Source organism: Mugil cephalus, chromosome 7 (assembly GCF_022458985.1).
Source record: "Mugil cephalus isolate CIBA_MC_2020 chromosome 7, CIBA_Mcephalus_1.1, whole genome shotgun sequence".
Lineage (NCBI taxonomy): Eukaryota > Metazoa > Chordata > Actinopteri > Mugiliformes > Mugilidae > Mugil > Mugil cephalus.
Window position 1 is genome coordinate 11336529 of NC_061776.1, and position 21305 is coordinate 11357833.

Sequence of the window (21305 nt, forward strand, 5' to 3'; positions counted from 1 at the left end):
TGTAAGAAAACCGGCGACCTGTGTGCCGCTTTGGATGTCATTCTTGTTTCCCATACTGTCACCTTCATTGACGTGCTGCACGTCGGGAAAGACACCAGCCTCTGATTATTTGCCGACCAGCATGGCATCTGCCGTGTCTCCCGGCCAGAAGCCACTGCAAGAATCTGTCACGCCATAATTTGACACTTGTTAATGGAAAGAAATACTGTGCAACCTGAACATGACCGATCCTGAAGGTGTCACAAATACCTTTCCAAAATGTGCAGACTTGGCCACAGCCTGCTACGGTGCAAAAAGAAGACCTGTGGTGTCCTGTGAAGTTAATCTTTTCACGCTATAGTCACGAGACACCGCTGACCGTGGTTGCTATGGGAATAGAAGGAGAAAACAAGCTGTGGCCACCTTCAGCCCTTTTGAGAACTTGTTGAACATCCTTGAAAGAAACATCAGTGAGGGGTGGATGAGAGTACGTGTGGAAAAAGCAAAGCACCGGTGTCTTCAGATGAAATATAAGAAAAATATAAATCTGGTGTTATTGTAACATCTGATAAAACTGTCAACAATAAAACACTGGTATGCACATATACGTTAATATAAGGCTATAAGGGCATATACACTCAACAGCCAGGTCATTTGGTACACTACTGAAAATCAATGCATTCTAATGTAACAGGGAATATCAATGGTATGGTCATTTGTGGAGCTCTTTAACTGGATTGAATTAAACAATTAAGTGTTTCTGTTATCTAGCCTATATAAAATAATAGAATAAGAGAATAAAAGAAGCTACCTCAGGTTTTCTTTTCGTGTTGTTATTCCTACTTTTGCACCCACTGTGCACAGCATGAACATTTTTCACACCACCCTTAGTGCTACTTTGCTCTGATTGGCTAATCTTCGTCCCCTCTGCAGCGCTCATTGGACAGGTCACTTTTGAACCCAAGAAGCCATTGTTACGCTGATGAATGACCAACATTTCATCTGTATTTACACATTTTTGTCTTGTGTTGTTTTGTTTTGTAAAGCACACATCTCCACCTTGTAACCATTTCCATTACAACGTGGCTAGATTTGACCATAGCTTAATCTTAGTGAGTTATTCATGTGTATCACTGATGGGCAACCGTATTTTTTCCACATGGTGAGATTTTAACATCATCCCTAATTTAACCTCATAAACTCACTGGAGCGCAAAAGCATGTCCGCTCTCGGTGCTGCTCTCATGATTTTTGTCAGAATCTATCAAGCAGTTACTCGTTGAAAAAAGAAAACAAAGATGTGTGGTAGGAAGCGCGCTGCCCTTGCATCTGTCTGTCTCTGCCTATCAGCCCCTTGAGAAGTCATTGATCCATACAGGCCCTTTGCTCATATGCCCGGCAGACGATGCAGCAACAACAAAGATTTTCGTTCCTCCCTGACAGCATGACCACTCGCGTTTCCGTCAAGAAGGGGTAGAAACCCTGGAGCTGTCATCCTTACACAGCAGGATCAAATGAAACACGATGACAAGCTGGGCTCAAGTTTTCCAGACTGAAGGAACACTGCATCTTTCATCTCCCGGAGTTACCTTAATGCTTTGTAAAATGCTCAGTCAATATTGCTCCTCACCTATGGGCCTCAGACAAACTCAACAGCAACCGAGATTTTAAACCGTTGACATCCTCATCGATCATCGATACTCTCATAAGGCCTGAGAGAAAATTGCGTTGATTAATCCTTTAAGTAGTTTTTAATGAGAGAGGTTTGAGCTGTTAAATTGATGATACACAGATTTTTCTTTTCAGTCGTTTAGAGGACGATTCTGCCCTGAGCGAGGATGGTAATTATGAAGTGAAAATGTGGCAGTGGAAAAAAAAAGATTTTATCTCTCATGTTATCACGTTTACCACATTTGGTGCCATCACTGAGTGAGTTGTTGAAATATGGGACTGATGAATAAAAAGATGGTTGTTAAAGGTTTACTCAATACACAAAAAAAGAGAGAGAAGGATTATTACTCAAGCTGTATACGTTTACGTACATAAATGATCTTTTAAAGCAATAATTTGACGATTTTAAGGTGTTTTTTTCTCTGTTTCCTGTATTGATGCTAAGCTAAGCTAAGCTAAGCTAACCGTGTGAATATCATCCAGTGCCCTTAAGGCTCTTGTTTTAAGGTAAAATTTTGTCTAACATTTAAAAGGTAAAAGAGTTGGTTTCTCCACAGGCTATGAACAGTCAAAGACCAAATCCTGGTTATAGAGGCAATACTTGAATCCTACATGATCTGTGAATACTGAAGGAAAGGATCCTGATCACTGACTTTATAAATGAATCATCATTTACACCACCCATAGGATACTTGAAGATCAGTTTTGAAGCTCAGTGTTTTATCACTGGCGTGTGGACCACTGGCTAACTCCAAAACTATCAAAGGGGTGGAGCCTACGTGGAGCTAGTCCACAGTAATGACCCCCTTTAACCCCTCACATTTAACCATTAAAAGATTGCAAAAGATTGAGTTAAGTAAAAAAATAAATAAATAAATACCCTCTATAAAAAGGGATGTTAGCTACAGAGACCAAACCCGTTTTGGTACCAAAACTGTTACCATTATTTCTGCTGTAAAGTTGAGTATTTAAACATGGAGCTCCAAGAGGGCTGCCTTGCTTTGACATCCTTAAGTGGTCGTTTGAGGAAGTGCAGTTTTTGGCACCGGACGCAGCAGCTTGATCTGAGCACTGAACTCAGGATTGATAAACGGCTCTTTTTTAATGTGTGCAGAGCTTTAACGCCACATTAATGAGATTTAACACAGGAAGTCATTAACCAAACAGAGCACAAGATATCAGGCTGTTTGTATTTATGTCTTTGAGGCTGCACGTATCTGCACAGTAGTCACGTGTTATGCGTTTACTAACTTTGGTAATAATGGACATTAGAACAAATAAACCCTGCTCTTCCGAATGAATAGGGAAACCTTAAGTGAGCCGTATAGTGGTACTCAGAACCTATTTGAGAGACTCCAAAGGCTCTGTGCAGGAAAAAATAAATGACATTACCAGAAGAGCTCCTGTGTATTTACAGCACCGTACATCTAGGTGCACACGAGGAAATCTCGGACTGATTCAAAAAACTCTGGCCAATCCCGAGTCACATGACTCAACCACCGGCAGCGATCGAGAGCGCAAAGGGGGACGCAGAGCCTCGGCGTACACAAGCCTGCGCACCGCCAGCACTCCACCGCTATACGCCCAATTTCTTTTTATTTGAAACCTTTTACTCGCGCTCGGTGAGTACATTTTCCACTGCCATTTTCTCACGCATATTTTTTTTTTTATCTTCTTTTTCTTCCGTCCTTGTCTTGCTGTTCCGACACGGGGGAAAATGTTTTCTGCATGCAATGCTTTAAATCTTGGGTGCTGAGTGTTGGTGCTCCGGCCACATCCACTGAGAAATAGCTCTACGTGCTTACGGACGCTCTTGGTATTTTTTTGTACCTCCCTTTCTCTCTCTTCCTCTTCAGCAGATTCTTTGCGAGCACACTTGTTATCATCCCCAGCCTTTTGCTTGTTTCGGGCTCTTCTTTTTTTTTTTTTTTTTTTCCTTTTATCATGGCTTGTTTTGGTGTGGTTTTGGTTTTGGTGCTTTTCTCTGATCTCGCAGTGCTTCTCTGGTGTCGGAGGCTACACGCCTCCGCTGGCGCAAAAATAACAGTTTTGATTTTCATCTTTGAGGATTTTGCTTTTCTAATAGGTGAGAGATTTAACTTCGCCAAAGTTTGTTTTGGCATTTTCTTTGTACTTCTTCATACAGTCTAAACTTTTCATTTTTTTTAAAGAGCCTCACACATACAGTAGCTGGATTTGTGTTCAATTGTCACAGAATGGCAAATTTTGGACCATTTAATGAGGCAAAACTCAGCAGAAACAGGCGTCAAGCAGTGTTCCACAGTTACACACATCTTTCCATCACTGGCTGAAAAAAGTGCATGTTGTCTGCCTTCTGTATGCAAAACAATAGATATTTCTGCCAAATGGAGCAGACACAGCTGTGCTCCTCTGCTCTGCTTCTCGCTTGCTATACTCACAAACTTCATAGCGTTTGGGATTGATAAATTTCTGGCACACATCACCCAGCGGAAAGTTGAACTTACTGAATGGGTCAGTGAACGAGGAGGGAGGAGGGGGATTTCAAGGCCCCTGACAAAATTTGCAGCAGTTCATTATGCAAATCAGCCTGATAGATTTGATTAACAATTTGACCTTGACGTGCAACCAGAGCTCACCTTGTGCAAACCTGCAAACCTGGTGGCGACAAATCCAAGGAAACACACAAAATCACCCACAAAAAGTTTGAAATGACTGTTTTGACAACCTTCACAATCCTTGACTGAAGTATTTTCTTTGAACTCTGTAAAAAGGAAACTTTCACAACAAGACAAAACGTTTCAGTCACCCTTGAAAGATACGTGTGGAGACATTTGACAGCTTTTCCAGCCCTCAGACTTTGCAGGTCAGGGAACAGGTGGAGGAAGTCTTGCATGAAATGTGCTGCTACGCAAACAATACTTATCTCTCACTGGTGGATGAGGTTAGGAAGGCTGGCACTGGAATAGCCATCCTATATACGCATGCACAGAATGAGTATGAGCTCAGAGAGGAGACGGAGGGAATAAAGTTTAGCCAGGCATTTCTGGGCCGGTCAGTAATCTGTCTCTGTCCAGTGGAGGCCCGTCTTTACGCTTCTGCGCCCATGGGCCAGGATGATCGCTGACCCTTAGCAGCTGCGCGATGTGGACTGCCTTGAAGCTGAGCTCCACAGAGTTCATCTTCAGAGAGATACGGATGAAAAACATTTTAGAGCAGCCCTGGCTTTCAGACTACAGGTCAAAGAACAGATTAGGGGAGCTGCTTCTTCCTGTCTCTTCTTGTATCACTACATGTGAGAGTTAAGGGGAAAGGGGGAAGCAGACAGGGGACAAACAGAAAGAAGAAAGATCGTGAAAGAGTGTGTTTTAGTAGCTCATGTATGATTCCCTCTTCACATAGAAGAGTTCTGTGTTACATTATGCATGTGGCAATACCCTCTGCTCCTTATTAGATCTCCTATTCCTGGACGTGTGCGCTATTTCCACGTCTGCATTAGTCATACGCAACGCATTTCTGAGGACTAAGTGTCTTTTCAGTGTCTGTAAAGCAGCATTTTTAGATAAACAACTGCCACTCTATATGCATGCACCTGATGCTCAGTTGTGTTGTGAGGCGTGCCATTTGCCCAGCAGCATCGGTATCTCAGCACCACGGCCAGTTCCCTTTATTCCCTCATTCAAAGAGATAGTGGTTGATTTCAGCACCATGGACAGCTGCCAGCACTTTATTACCCTGGCAGCTGGAGCGAGCTTATTCTTGCCTGGAAGTGTGGAGTGTCTCTGCTCACTAACCTCTGCCCCTCTCCCCACACACGTCTTACTCCGAGATATTCCCAGCTCCGCGCCCCGTTTCAAAAGGCTAGAGAAAGGGGTTCACCCCAGATAAGAAACTAAATGAGAATTCTTTTACAGAATGGGATCCCATAGGGGTCAGAAATGCTGGGGAAAAAAATCACTTTACTCTCCTTTTTTTTAACCAAACCAGAAATGCATTTTATATTTTAAGGGCATGTGTTATCTATATATAATATAGCCAAACTTATCTATAGTCAGAAACATTCAGCGCTTGTAAACATACCGCTTTGTAACTAATTACACTTGAGAAAATCATTGTAGCACTCGTGAACTGCCTCCTTTGAAAGGAGTGATTTCACACAACGCAAGAAGTAGAAACAACACATTGTTGCTCTCCCAGAAAGGGCTCCTCTGCATTTATTTTACTAGTTGAAAAAGCTGTAATCGTTTTTTTAAACCAAATTTGGAAAAAAAACAAACAAACAAACAAACAAAAAAACACATTTGGCAAAAACGATTTAACAGATACACAGTTGATATGTGCTGTTTTGTCACCAGAATAACAAGAATTATTATTACAGTAAGTTTACCATAAAGTTGACCAACACAGCTTAAGAAATAAGTAAAGGAATGGACACACCAATCAGATATCAAAGCGATGCACTTGATCAGTTGATCTATAGTTTACTCATTATGTTATGTTATGTTATGTTATGTTATGTTATGTTATGTTATGTTATGTTATGTTATGTTGTGTTATGTTATGTTATGTTATGTTATGATCATGCTGTTTTATATACTCATGTTTTTTTTCTCTTGTGCTGGTTCACTGAGCTGAACACTCAGAGTGTTACCTCTGACCATTCAACATGTTGAATCTGCTAAAAAAAAAAAAAAAAAGCTGCTGACAGGCGTCCAATTAGATGCAGTGGTGCAGGAGACATCGCCAAAACTAGGGTTACAGATGCTAACCGAAAGCCTGACACTGGAAAACCATCATCAGCTTGACATGGCATTCTTTAAAAGCCCTGGAAACGCCTTGTTCATTGGATTCTTAGAAAAAATACATACATTATTATTAAGTATGTGCTCCTGTGTAGTAATGTTATGATTGTTTAGACTCATTGCAAAGTGAAGAACTGTTGCTGTGGCATTGGTATCTTAAAAATCCTTGGCATCCTTTGCAGTTTTCAAAGATTTATAATGTCTGCCAGTTCCATTGTAAATACAGCAGCAGAATTTTCTTTAGTGTGTTTTGCGTCTTGTGAGTGTCAAGGGGTTAAATGCTATGAATTTTTCAAATGCACCTTTAATTCATTTGTATTGGACTGGAATACAGTGGTGTGAAAAAGTTCCTGATTTCTTTCTTTCTTTCTTTCTTTCTTTTTTGCATGTTTGTCACACCTAAATGTTTCAGATCATCAAACTAATTTAAATATTTGGCAGAAATAACACAATTAAACAGAAAGAGCATTTTTTCATTTTTCTTAATTTTAAATTATGAAGGGAACAAGGTCACACCACTGTATTGTTATGTTGGTCATGTAATGCTTCATTCCTATAGTTAAAGAAGAAATTTCACCTTAGGGATAACATTATGACCACTGACAGGAGAAGTGAATAACAGTGAACATCTTGTGGCAATTCAGTGTTCTGCTGGGAAACGTTTGGACCTGGCATTCATATAGATGTTACTCAGACATGTAGCACCCAACTAGACCAGACCAGGAACCCCGACCCCCCCATAGCAATGACACTCCTTGACAGCACCAGCAGAATTCAGCCTGACACAGTCACACGTACAAAAACTGTTTAGGAACAACCAAAAAACCATGAAAAACAGCACAAGGTGTTGACCTGGCCTCCAAATTCACCAGCTCCCAAACTGATCAAGTATCTGTGGGATGCACTAGAACAGGTCTGATCCACAGAGGCCCTTTTCTTAACCCATAGGACCCAAAGACCTCCATTAATAACAGTGTGTTACCAGACACTACAGGACACCACAGGCACAAGGGAGACCTACACAATATTAGGATGGTGTGATGGTGATGTTATGCCCGATCCGTGTATTTTGCAAAGACACACACATGCATATACAAATGAAAGAGGAAAACTGAATAAAACCAGCCGGCAGGTATTCCTTGTGTATACGAAGTCTGATCTAGAATAACCCTCTGTGTCTCAGAGCAGGAATTCACAATCAGGGACACTTTAATCTGATGAACTATCTTTACAGAGGACCGGCAGCAGGGTTTTGTGGAGGAGCTCGGCTAATTTAAAATAGAAAGTATGATTTGATCTACCTGTTACAATAGAACATCTGCAGATGGCAGTTGTTTCACAATAGTCTGATCCAGCTGTGCCACCACCTGCTTGATGAACGGTCCAAATGACCAGCAGCTACTGTTTCAATTTATCGCTGAAGGTATCATGTACAAATACTGTAACATTATCTGTTTAAATAAGTGACAATATTACATAAATTGGATTTTAAAACACCGTTAGACTGGTGTAATGTTGAGGAGGTACCTGATGGTAAGTCAGAAGGTTTGGAACTAGAGCTTCAGCGTTGAACGAAATGTATTAAAAGACTCATCAATGAGCCAAACTGTTGACAAAGTTAACCTCTGCCCATCCTTTATTTAATACACCACCCAGCTACTCTAAATTATGGCCACAGCAACTAATGTGTATATATCCTAATGTGGAAAATAGTCCTCAACAGATTCAACTGCAACTATTTTTTCCTCTTTGAGTAATGTTTTTGCCAATGACATTTTTTGATAAGTTCCACTTGTGTCAGTTTCCAAAACACCTCCGTGTTAAAATTCTACATTTTACCGCAGAAATCATGTTCACAGCTTTGAGTTGAATGAATCTCTGTATATGGAAAAAAAATATGGAAACTAGAGAGTCAGTCAATCACCAGGAGTGAAAACTGACACCTGCTGTAATGGTTTTGTTCTTTTTTTTAAAAAAAAAAAGTGATCTTTCCTGATCCCATCGTGTCTATTTGGATTTAAATCATCATTATGTGGTGTTTGTAACATCGCATTTATTCACCCCGCTGCCCTCGTGCACCGCAAATCTGTGTTATACAATAAGCCATTTTCCCATTTAAGTTGCAAATTGTCCCTGAAATGAAATTATAATCATCCCTTAGTCATGTTGCTTTTAGTATTCATGGTGTGAAAACTTAGCGTTGCTCACATTAAGCGTGGCTGAATGCATGTTTTTGATTCGTTTGATCGTTTGCAGAACTCTCCTCCTCACGTTTGTAGCCTCTCACCCAGCTTTGACCTTCTGCCCTCGGCGTCACGCCGCGCCCTCAGCGCGACTCCTACACCTCGGTCTGCTGCCTGGTGGTGTCGCAAAGCAGAAACGTGTTTTGTTATCAGCTAATTACTCACAGCCCTAGTGACCCAGTTACTTTAGCCTGGTGGAGCGGAAGCTATATTTGGCAGAAACACAAGAGCAGAATTAAGGAAATGGAGAAACATATCCGTGCCAGGAGGTATGGGAAAGCGCAGCATATGGTTGTCCGCCCTCAAGCAGTGCTGTGGACTCCCCTGCTACAACAGTGGGTGGAGTCTTATTTTACCCCCTCTTTCAGCCCTGTTCAATCAAACTCACACAGCGCAACTGGGAGTAATCCTTCATTTTAAGCACTTTCCACAGTAAGGAAGGAAGGAAGTCCAAATAAAATTAAATTAATAAACTTTTGTGGTCACAGAAGATGTGATGATGCAACAAACAAATTTCTCAAGCAGAATCCCTAAAAAAACTGTATGTCTCTGTGGAATCAGTGAATAAACATCTAGATTTTTATTTTTTCCCCCTTTATGTTGCATCAAAGTCACACAGAAAGCAGCTCCGTGCACCACTTCCAAAACACACACGCTGACCTTAAAGATCAGGTTCCTGGTGTTGTAATGAAAGTGCACAGATTTTCATCTGATAATCATCCCCGCGTTTATCGTCAGACGCAAGATAAAGCGTCTTCCAGGGATGCAGCTTCATCTCGCCGCATAGGTCACGTTGTGCTTTATCTCGGCGCTGTCGTCGCAGGTCGAGGTTGCTCAAATCTGATTATGGCACTACTCATTTTAGGCCCGTGATCATCTGCCCTCAGTCTTCATGCTTCAGAGAGCCCCCATAAATTCACCGGAGGGGGTGATGAACTGGGGGATAAAGCTGATAGAAATAGGAGAGCATTTTCTCTGCAGTACCTCGGCGTAGTCGTACAGCGGTGGGCTCTCGGCACAGTGAAGCATAGCCTTACAGTTCAAAAAGTCAGTTCATTAAATGTATGAAAAATATGTAAATGATAAAAGGCTGATGGAATGGTAATATAAAAGGATAGAGTCACAGTAATAATTTATAAGCTACCACTACCTACCTACCGCATGATGCATGCCTGCATTTTCCATCTTTGATATTCCGGTCCGAGGCCCAGTTCTAAGCTCCTTGAAGATGATTGGCATTGCAAATGTCCTTTTCCCCCCCTTCTTTTTTTGAACTTAGCACATTCCCTCTTTCCATCTCACCTCCTTTTATTTTCCTCTCCTTGCCTCTATATCTCTTTCTCCCTGCTTTTGTTGCAATTTCCACTCTCCTCCTTCAATTCGAACTCGAGACAGGTATTATGCAGGAGGTAATGGGGTGTAGGAGCTGAAGGAAAGAAATATAAGAATAGTGCTTGACAGCCATCCTTCCTTGTTAAGATCCACAGCAAAACTGTTTCAGCAAAATTCCTGGTTCGCAGTAAACAGGGCGCACAGCTGCGGGGCTAGTTGCTTGTTATATGTGTGGAATAACACGATATCCTCTATCCTTTCTGCACCGTTAGCCAGTATTTACTGTACGAGTCCTGCAGGACAGATTAGATTCCAGTGGGCTCCTCTGGGCTGGGAGCAAAATGGCCCAGCAAGGACCTCTATTCATTAAGTCCTTAATTGCTAATTGAGGTCTTTGAATGATTCAGCAATAGCTGTTGCTGTTGGGGCATTAGCTGAGTAATTTATGGATGCAAGGCAGCAGGAGAAAAAAAAAAAAGTGAACGAGGGTGAGATAGTGTTATTAAAAGGGCTCTGGTGGCTGCAGAGCATTGTTGTTAAGCAGCCACCTTATATTATCTCAAAATCTGTACAATGCTCTTCTTTTAATTGCTGACTTTCACCATTTGTCTGAGTTAAATTCATTATGCTCTGTGATTAAACTCCATTTAGCCCTAACGCAGTTTGACTCTGCACTCCATGTGCGATTTAATATTTTTTTGATTAGGCGTATTATTTTGTCTTTTGCAGAAATTCTACATTCGTTCCGATGATGTTTTCTGACGTTGTCTGTGAATGTCAGTTGGAAAATTGAAGGAGCCATGTCTCCTGCAGTCATTATTCCTGCCCTCATGTCTGCCAGTAATAAGCTGGTGCGTCACCGAGTGATTCTGAGCGTTGATTTCAGCAGCGTTTAATCTTTATAGCTCGCGCTATATACAGCGCCTCTCAGAAGCGTTGGCTGCCTCTGAGAATATTCTACATTTCTGCATAAAAATGGCTTTAAAACATCAGGGGATTTTCACACGAGTCCTGAAAGTAGAAGAAGAATCTGAATCAGAATGACTTTACCGTCCTTGCGTGCAGAAGGACCAGAGAGAACCTCATCAAACAGATGAAACAGAAATATTACACTTTTGTGTTTGTTTATTCATTAAGAAAATGCATCATTTGTACATAGCTGTGAGGTGCAATAGTAACTGAACCCTTGTTTTTATTATCTTCATGTGACCCCCTTGTTCAGTCACAAGGAGCTGGGAGGAATCTCAGCCCATCATTCAATACAGAACTACTGAAATGTTTGTGTTTTCCCCTCACATGAACTGCCTGCTTCAGGTCCTTCCACAACGTCTCTATTAGATTAAGGTCGTGACTTTGACTCTGCCGTTCCAAAAAGTGAATTTTGTTCCCCTTTAACCGTTCTCATCTAAAAGAACTTGTGTGCTCGGGCTCGTTGTCTCTCTTCATGACCCAGTTAATCTTCAGATTCAGCTCAAAAACAGATGTCTTGACATTTTCTTTTAGCCTTCACGGATGTATTTTGAATTACAGTGGTCTGCAAGACGGCCCCAAACAAGGACGTTACCGCCCCCATGTTTCACAGACGGGATGAGGTTCTGGCGTGTTTGGTCTCTTATACATGAGCCTCTCATTTAAGCCAAATTATTTTATTTTGGTTTCTACAGCCACAAAACATTTTCCCAGGAGTCCTCTGCATGCATGATGCTTAGCAAACTGCAGATGGGCAGAAATGTCGTATTTGGAGAGCAGTGGCTTTTTACCTTTGACACTCAGCCGTGCACTCCATGGTTATTGAGCTTTCTCCTGATGGTGGATTCATGAACCTTAGCTGCTAATAAGATTATTGTGCAACTATGCATCTTTGTTGACATCTTAAGTCTCTTCAGTTTGTTCACAACCTGCCAGAGTGTGAATTTCTTGAATCCAGATTCTTTAGAGACAGTATTGCAACATATATATTTTAAACAGATTTATCAAGGCGAATATAAAATGTCAAAAAGAGAGACTTAGAGGTGTTGGTTCATGACAGAGCTGGGCTTGCTGTTTCCCTTTTTTCCTGGTGTTATGCTAAGCTAAGCTAAGTGTAACTTTCTATTTGTCACAAGAGTGGACCCAATCTTCTCCTCTAACTCTCAAAAAGCAAACAGTTTTGTGGTTGGTTAATTTATCTTAACATTTCAGATTAAGCCTTTATTCTTAGTAAATCTGATCTACTTTCAGGTGGGTCACCATTTTCTGCTTTTACATATTCCCCCCAGTGTTCTAATATATGCTCATATTTTATGTTGCGCGTGCTCTCCCAAAAGAGGACAAATAAACCAAATACCTGCACCGCAGCCTAGTTTGTAAATTTAGACGGTGTAAAAATAAGATTTCAGTTCACATTTATTCCCTTGTATTGTGTTTGGCTGTCATTCAAACGAAAGAAGCAAAAAAGAAGGGAAACTGTCTTAATATAGACCCATATTACTTTCTTCTTTATGCAGCCACGTTTTTTTCCCCCCTCGTAAGGACACACAAAGTTAAGACTTGGTTCAGAAAAGTCTCTCTCCTGATTCTGATAAGGCAGAAGGTGACATGTGTCAATGCCTCTGTGCAGACGGCTGATGAAGGCATCCGCAAATTAAACTCTGACTTATTCTGCTTTTATTTTTTTTATTTTTTTGAGGCGACAGCTGAGGTTAGGCGCATTCGGTTGTACACTGTCAACCCGCTTGAGATTAAATGCTGCAGTGCAACAGCCAGACAGCAGAGAGTGAGTGTGGCCTGGATGCATCCTTCACCATCCCATATGTATTTGTCATTTCAGATGGGTGGAGGGGGGAGTTTCATCTCTTTTTTTTTCTTTTCTTCCTTAGACAGGAGCATGAGTCAGTGAGGAGAGATCAGGGAGAAAGGAAGTGCTAAAATGATTACCTTCGCCACTTCCTCGCTCCTTTATCCTCTCCTTTATCCGCTTCCTTATCTCCAGAGAATTCAGACTCTGAAGCCTCTGACAGTCGGCGTGAAAGGACCAAAGAGGATCCATGAAATACTTACACTTGGAACCTCTGCAACACGGGAGGATGCTGTAGAAGCCGCTGTAGGATAAAAAAACAAAACAAAACAAACAAAAAAAACATCACTGTCAGGCCGTCGCCTCTCTGTTAGGAGAAAGACTTTTAAGAGACAAAAAGTCTGTGTGTGGAAAAAAACATGCCAGTGATGAGCTGGAATGTGTTCACAACTCCACTGATGCATGAAGATGTTATACAGCATTAATTTGTGAGCCAGGGTGAATCCAGTCCTCTCTCTATGCGTTGCTTATTGGGCTGTTTTGAATCATGTGCATGTGACTTTTCTGGCCTGGGACGTTTTCCACTCAGCGTCATGCCACATGCTTCTTCTTAAAAGGCTTTGAGGATCTTAGACACTAATGAATATTGCAGAAGAATCATCTTTGAAGTCTCCTTTTTTTCCTTTTCAGAGAGGGATAATGTCACCCCCTTTTTCCCTGTGTTTATTTTCATCAAAATTTGAGGGTAATTGACAAAATAATGCTGAAGCAACTATGGATTGTTGCTCTGCGACGAGGCATTCGAAACACAGTCTGAAAGAATATTATGAATGTCTGCTTAACAGGCCGTAGATTGCCTGCAGTTGTGTTTTTGCACCAGATGCAGCCTGCGGTTATTTAGAGCGTCGCTTCAGTGGTTTGCTTTGTGCCTCTCTGACTCTGTCTGCCGCCGGAAGAAGTTTGACAAGTTTACAGACTTTGTGGGAAACTACACACCATTAGTCAGGCTAATGTCTTGTGTCCATAAGCAAGTTTGCGTCAGGCTTGAAATTCAGACGCAGAAACAAAAACATCTGCGAAGCAATTTGCCTATTTTATTCTGTTCCAGGTCCTTCTGTTGTTTGGGATGACGAGGCATAACATTATGACCACCCTTCTAATATTGTGCAGGTCTCCCTTGTGTCTCCCAGTTGTGACTCATCAGAGAATGGACATGGGCCTTCGGAGGTTGTCCTGTGGTGTCTGGTAACAGGATGTTATTAATGGGGGCCGAGTTTTAGTGGGGCTACTTGGGTGGTTTGTTCCAGTGGATCCCACAGATACTTGATCAGGTCGGGATCTAGTGAATTTGTGCTTGTGCTGAACACCTTGTGCTGTTTGTCATGTTTTTTTTAGTTGTTCCTAAAGTGGTTTCCTTTGTGTGTCTTGGGGATGGTCATTGCTATGGGACAGTGTGGGTGCCTGGTCTTGTCTAGGTGGGTGCTACATGTCTAAGAAACATCCTCATGAATGCCAGGTCCAAAAGTTTCCCAGCAGAACACTGAATTGTCACAAGACGTTCAGTGTTATTTACTTACTCCTGTCAGTGGTTTTAATGTTGTGGCTGATCGAAAGACATACACGCACTGACAGGCTGGGTCTAGTATTTAGCAGCAGGTAGCTGAATCCATAAACATTTCATAGGGAAAAAGACACAGCGTCTGTCTTTCACAGTCTCACTCTGTCTCATGCTCTTGGGGGGGTATTAGTCTCTCTCACAGTCGGGAAGTTGAGTTTTGACAGTTGGGAGGAAGTATTCTCCTCTGTTGTCTGTCATAGTTTTTAAAATCCTCTTTGCTACGGGCAACAATAATAAACCTCCAAGCTAGCAAGCTGCACGTTTTGGATCGTGCCGTGAGTAAAACCCTACTTGGTTCTTTCAGTGGATGCTTGTAAAGATCCGTAGAGATTATTATTACAACATTTGCTGTTTGATCTGTTCCAGTGACCCCCACTTGACCAGACAGACTCTGATCCATTACACTCCTGTCATTTAATACATTTAATGCAGCTAGCATTGTGTGACTGGTTTTAATGTGTTCCAGTGAATAGGCAGGGAAATCATTTTTGTTAATAATCAGAAGGCACCTTTAAGTATATTTCCTAACCTGTGTCTCCTGTCCTTCCTACTAATTCAGAGGTAAAAGAGACACAATGCAACAAAGTAGGAATAAAGATATAAAACAGCTCCTTACTTTCTTTTTTATGAACTTCCTTATGACTTCTCCAGTCCTTCTAACACTGTTCAACATTTCAACTAATATTTAATGAGCAAAGACCAGAGCTTTCATTCGCGGCGCTGTATCCCCGGCTCAGCATGTCTCTGAATCAGGAAACTCACATTTTCGCCTATTAAATCCGCTTAAAATGGTCTCTTGGTTGCTTAATCAGCCGCCTACCACCTAATGGCCTCACCTCTGAACACATTCCTCTCAAAGAGGTCCATTCAGTTCAATTCACACCTGTCAGTCACTGTGAACGCTGGGTGAGGCGCCGGGGGCTTTGAGGCAGTTTAAACATAGAGACGGAGTGAATGGGATTTGAGATTTGATTGGATTGACTGGCGTCGCTTTTGACTGTTACTTCCTCGCTCTGCTCTGTTGATAATTAAGCCAATTAACTCCACAAAACTCAATAACAGCACCGCCACTTTATGGAAACGCGCGGCAGCTTCAGTGGTAAATTATCTTCCCTTCTGTGACATGCAAAAGGAGATTTTTTTTTTTTTTTTTAAGAGCAGCAGAGGAGATTTAGAATGGATTATGTGTGGGTGGAGGCAAAGAAGAGGTAGGTTGGAGAAAACTGTGACGTGAAGAGACTCCGAGAGGAGACTGACTGCAGACTGTCACTGTGTGTGTGTGTTTGGGATGTAGGGAGGCTGAGGATGTTTAGGGGAACTATCATTCTGCATGGTTGCTCCTGCATCTCCAGCAGGGAAAATGTCGGGTCATATTTTTAGAAAATAACTGCCGATACCATTACATCTCTTCCTGTACATAAATATTTCTGTTCAGGTTATGCATGGGAGCTAAAGCCATCGCACCTTTTCACAAAAGAGCATAAAATAATACAGTATATTCACCCGCGGGATCATAACAAGAAGCTGAGAAAAACCCGTCACCAGCTGCTACTTATTTATTAAAGCAGTAGTTTGTTGTTTTAAGAATCACATTTGGAGGCTGAGTTTACTCTCGTGCCTGCATAGTAAACATGAAGCTACTCCTGTAGCCGTTTAGATTAGCATAAATACTGGAAACAGGGTTAAACAGCTGGCGCGACAGAGGTGGCAAAATCCACAGAGCAGCACATTTAAAGCTCACTCACAGAATGTGTATTTAATATTTAATGAAAGTGCAAAAAAAAAGTAAAAAAAAAAAACAAACAAAAAAACAGCTCTGACTAGGAAATTGTTTCGCTGCAGGTTGTAGCTTCGTATTTAGCACATAAGCATGAGAGCGTTTTCTACCAGGAGGAGCTCAAACAAGCACAGAAATTGGTTGTGAGCTGTAAAACATCAGATCAAAACATCAGAGAGTGCAGAAAAGAATAGATTTCAAACAAATTACAGTCCAAAGACATTCATTTTAGAAATTGCACAGAACAATGAGGCAGCAACTCTTTGCTATTGAGAAGGTGGAACCAGAAAGTTGTGTTTGTTACACAACTGATTTTATGGAAATTGATTGTTTCAGCTACAAGGTAAACCGCTCATCTTCTTTTTCTCTCTGAGTGTGGAAATTCGAGACTCTCTGCTCTCCTCACACGCCTCGTAAGCCTCATGTGGCGACAACGTGTCTACAATTTGTGGGTTAAAAAAGGGTTCACTGCGGAAGTGCGCACAGACTCATGGCCGCAACACAAAGGTGATCGCCAACAGAGAACTCCAAGAAATAGCACCCTGAGAGTTTCTTCCTTTATGTTTGAGGGGATTTACCAGATTATTGACATTTCCTGACGCTCATCCTGTGGCGACATGGGAGGCAACAGGGGAAGCTGCGGGGTTTCGTAATAAGCTCATTTGTTGGCTTTATTGTCACTGGAAAATTCCTTTAAGGTGTCCAGTAACGTCCTGCTTCCTGTGGCTTGAGCAGGTTTCTAGCTGAAAGCAATGAGCTGGCCGGTGGTGGAACATCCTGCATTAAAGTTAAAACCCTGCAGTATAATTAATGAAATGTGCTTAAGTAGGACCAAATTAACAGAACTCGTTCTGCAATAAAATGTCATCCGTCACTGAAACACTATCACTATTATTTTATTTTTTTTGGTGTAGCAGGTTGAAATGAGACTAGTTTAATCGGTTTTGGTTACTTTAATCTGCTGGTTATTAAACTAGGTGTAGAGTTTTCCAAAGGGTCGTAAAATAAATCTGAGAGGTCATGAGCTCAGTATTGAGAAAAGACGAATAAAGTCAAGCTGCACAAAATCACTTTCATTTATTTCGTCTTTTCACTTTAGGTTCCTGTACTAATTTAACCATTTTTTATATTTGGTAGTAGAAGGATGGAGTAGTAATAATGTCCTCATGTGCAGTATTACAGTGTCGCTCTTAATTTAACCCATGCTTCACATCATTTACTGCTGAACCCTAAATACTATTTTACATATTATTGTTTACATTTTGTTTTTTATTATAATTTGATATTTATCACCATTCATCTCACTCTTATGATGTTACTGGCACCATTGCACACAATATGCTGCTTTTGCTCACCCACTTTTGTGATTTTATTCTCTTGCTCTTTATTTTTTTTGATTCTGACAACTCAAGAGAAGCACAGACACCATCACTGATTAATACCTGGAACTGATGGGTTGTCACGATTAGTAGCAAGGGGAGGTAGGAGAAGGCGACAAAATGACTTTAACACGAACTCGAAAAACGGTATTTAAGGCGCTGAAGCAATTAACACACAAATCCGAAAGAAACAAGCAAAGAGCAAAAACCAAAATACACATAGGAACAGAAAACAGAGAAAAAACACAGGGTAGGAATGATGGATTAATGATAGACAGGTGAGACCAATAAGGAGAGGAGCATGGGGACAAAAGGTACACAAGGTAAGATACGTTAGTGAAATCACAAAGAGGAAGTAAAACTTAAATCTAACAAGAAAACTGACAACAAAAATAAAGCAGGGAACACCAGTAAAACATAAACAAGATTACATGCACTGTCTGCATACCCACTTCCTTACTTGTTTGTTGTAATATAGCCTTTATATATATTTTTTTTTTTGATATGTTTATATTCTATTTGTTGGTCCACCCATATATGCGCTGTTTGTGATGTTGAATGTTGAATGCCTGCTGCTGTTAACAATGAGAATTTCCCTACTGTGGGATGCATATCTTATCTTATCTTATCTTATCTTATCTTATCTTATCTTATCTTATCTTATCTTATCTTATCTTATGAAACATTAAAAACTCACATAGATCGTAGCAGGCGGCGAACACAAAGTACAACGGGGAGTGGGGATTCTCATGATTTCAGAGTGATGTTCTATTTTCAAACGTGGGAACACAGTGCACACACAGCCCTCGCGCACAGTGAAATGTATCAGATTCGCGGGTCTGAATCTCACCTGCCTGCATGTCAGAGCTCCTCTCACCTCCCGCAGACAGCAATCTGTCTCTGCCTATGTGCTCAGCGGAGGGTGGACGTGAGTGCAGGTGTATTTGCCTGTTCTCTTTGTGTTCTGTGACGGAAGCTGTATTTCTTGTCAGCACTGAGCTGATAAACATAGAAATATCGGCAATTGTTTTGTTAGTTGACCTGAGACCTTTGAAGAAAAAGAAATTCTCGTTTCACACCTACTTTTTTTGCGGGACAAACCAAGATTCTGGGAAATTTATATTTTGTTAAAGGATTGACATGAGGATTGGGAAGAGTATAGAGTTTAAAAGTGAAGCAACCTCTCAACAGACATCTCAACACATCACCAAGTAATCCTTAAAATCAGATCCTAATTAAATATTGCTAGATGCAACAGTGTAAGAGTCTATCATATTGTTAAGTAAAGAGGAAATGGGGAAACAAGAAAGTCCAGAAATAGGTTCAAATGGACAGAAACATGACACATAAAGCACATAAAATAACAAAAGCCCTGCAATTATTTAGGGTTTGTGTTTTCAGCTCTGACCACTGTTTACATCCCACTGGTTCTCACCGTTTCTGTGTCTCCACCTCTGCACTCTAACCCTAATGGCTTTCTGAGCGGTGTTCAACTGTGTCTCCCAGCAGGCAGAGCTGCAGGACTAGGATGACTGGGAAGACCCAGACCAGCAACGTGACCAACAAGAATGACCCGCGCTCCCTCAACTCCCGAGTCTTCATCGGCAACCTCAACACGGCTGTGGTGACCAAGGCCGACATCGAGGCCATCTTCGCCAAGTACGGAAAGATAGTGGGCTGCTCGGTGCACAAGGGCTACGCCTTCGTTCAGTACGCCAGCGAGAGGAACGCGAGGGCGGCCGTCGCCGGGGAGAACACCAGGGTGATCGCTGGACAGTCACTAGGTAGGAAAATATTCTGCTCCGTGCGTTGGTGTAATGGTATCTAGAAAAGATGCACAGAGTTTTATTTACTGAACCCATGTCCCAAAGCCTCAGCCACCGTGGGGGGTTGTTGGTCTTGTCCTGGAGGAAGTGTCTTTATCAAGGCTGTCGTCTGACATTAGTTTAGATTTTACTGTTGAGTCAACACTGGATCTTGAAAATACAGATGGGAAATAAACTATGAATGTTTACACTAGTACTATGCTGCTCTGAGACTGTTAGACAAGTGCCCCTGGGGCTCAGACTTGTTAAAGGCCCCCTGTCACTCCTCTTAAGCAGCAAGACTGAAAGACTGAAAACATTTTGTCTTTCTTTTGCGTCTCTCTGTAGTCATTAGGTTCCTCTGTGTAGCTATGTGTATCTTTTAGTGACTCTATGTCTCTTTGTAGTTCTCTGTATTTTTGTGCTTCTTTGAAGTTGTTTTGTGTGTCTTTGTACTTGGTCTGTACGTTGTGGTAACCATACGTTTTTCTTTGTGTAGCTGCGTGTATCTTTTAGTGGTTTTATGTCTCTTTGTGTTTGTTTTGGGTCTCTTTGAAGTTGTTTTGTGTGGATTTGCAGTTCTCCGTATTTTTGTGCTCCTTTGAAGTCGTTTTGCGTCTCTTTGTGTCTCTTTGTTGTTGTTTTCTGTCTTTTTGTAGCTGGTTGGTGTCTCTGTGCAGCTGTGTGTTTGAGGGTAGTGGTTTTGTATCTTTATTTTGTTGTTGCGCTGTGTATTTCTGATATGAGCCTCTGTGTAGCTGTCTGTCTGTTTTCTTGAGCTGTTTTATGTCTATATTTTTGTGTTTTAGCTGTTTTGTGTCTCTTAGTTGTCCATGTATCTGGGACATTTTTGGCCCAGTATGCATAGATCTCAGGAGAATGTTGTAAAAAAAAAAATACACTCAAAATAATCAGTTTGCTCTGCTCTCGTTTGCAGAGATTATTTGTAAATGCTGAACATTACTATTGAAAGATTATTTAATTAACTTCAAGGCAGCTCGAAAAATAAAGCCCTGTGAAAACAAAATAAATAAGATACAATGAAGCAAAAATAACCTTTACAGCAAAACCAATAAAAACAAAGACAGAAACTCACATAAAAACAAGACAAGAGTCATAAAACTGGGGTCAATACCAATAATAAAAGATCATTTCATAAATCCCTATAAAATGAACCCTGATTTCGTTTCAGACTCTCAGAGTCTGAGTGGTTTACAAATGATCGTCTCGTTCTTAATCAATGCAGCTTGAACATTTCAAACAAACCATCTGGCCCATTCTGCTTGGAGTCAGTGAAATACTGTATATACTTTTTTTTTAAAAAACTTAAATATGGTCAGTGTGATGTAATAAATCACGCTATAGCTTGTGGATGTTCTAGGATATAGAAAGAGTTAAAAACCATGAGCCAACATCCGTGAAAGGAAGAAGACGAGAAGGATGGTTGGTAACAAGCAAACACATCCAGAGGCCAGTCCTCGTGGGAGTTCAGAGGATAGGTGTAAATCTTCTTTATATTACTTATTGATTGGTTCTCAGCTTCCTTCATGGAAAATAAAAGTCCCTCCCAAGACTTTTCTCTCATTAAATATGAATAAGAGCACTGTGGGAGTCACAGCTGTAATTCCACCTTGTATTTGCTGAGTTTAGTGCATATTTTTGTTGTTTTTTGTTACGAAATCACATGTGGGAATGGGAAACTGCACGGATGAGTTCACAGTTACAGACAATTACATGACTCACTAACTAGTGTTATTATAGGTCTCTGTGACTAATGCATTAAGTGCTCGGTGATCCGTCTCTGTCAGAGTTCAAAGATCATTTGGTTTTACATATTTGGTGTTATTTTTGGTCCTATGTGTCATTACGCCATCGTCTAATAAGTCTAATGTAAATAAACTCAGTGACTTTCCTCTATCTAGAAATGACTATGAAGGCTTAAGCC

The 21305-nt window shown here is 41.1% G+C and overlaps 1 protein-coding gene across 3 annotated transcripts in view; it reads left to right on the plus strand.

Annotated features, from left to right (window-relative positions):
• The first annotated feature begins 3129 nt into the window (after positions 1–3129).
• The window catches only part of LOC125011459 (RNA-binding Raly-like protein), a 40084-nt gene continuing 21908 nt past the window's right edge, over positions 3130–21305 (plus strand). Inside the window, exons 1-2 of one of the 3 annotated variants that reach the window (XM_047590685.1) lie at positions 3130–3271; positions 19062–19339. In XM_047590685.1, the coding sequence (XP_047446641.1) occupies positions 19084–19339 (256 nt within the window). In that variant the 5' untranslated portion in view covers positions 3130–3271; positions 19062–19083. Of the gene's footprint in view, positions 3272–3307; positions 3736–19061; positions 19340–21305 lie in introns of those variants that run through there. The other 2 variants (XM_047590686.1, XM_047590687.1) reach the window with 2 other exon arrangements.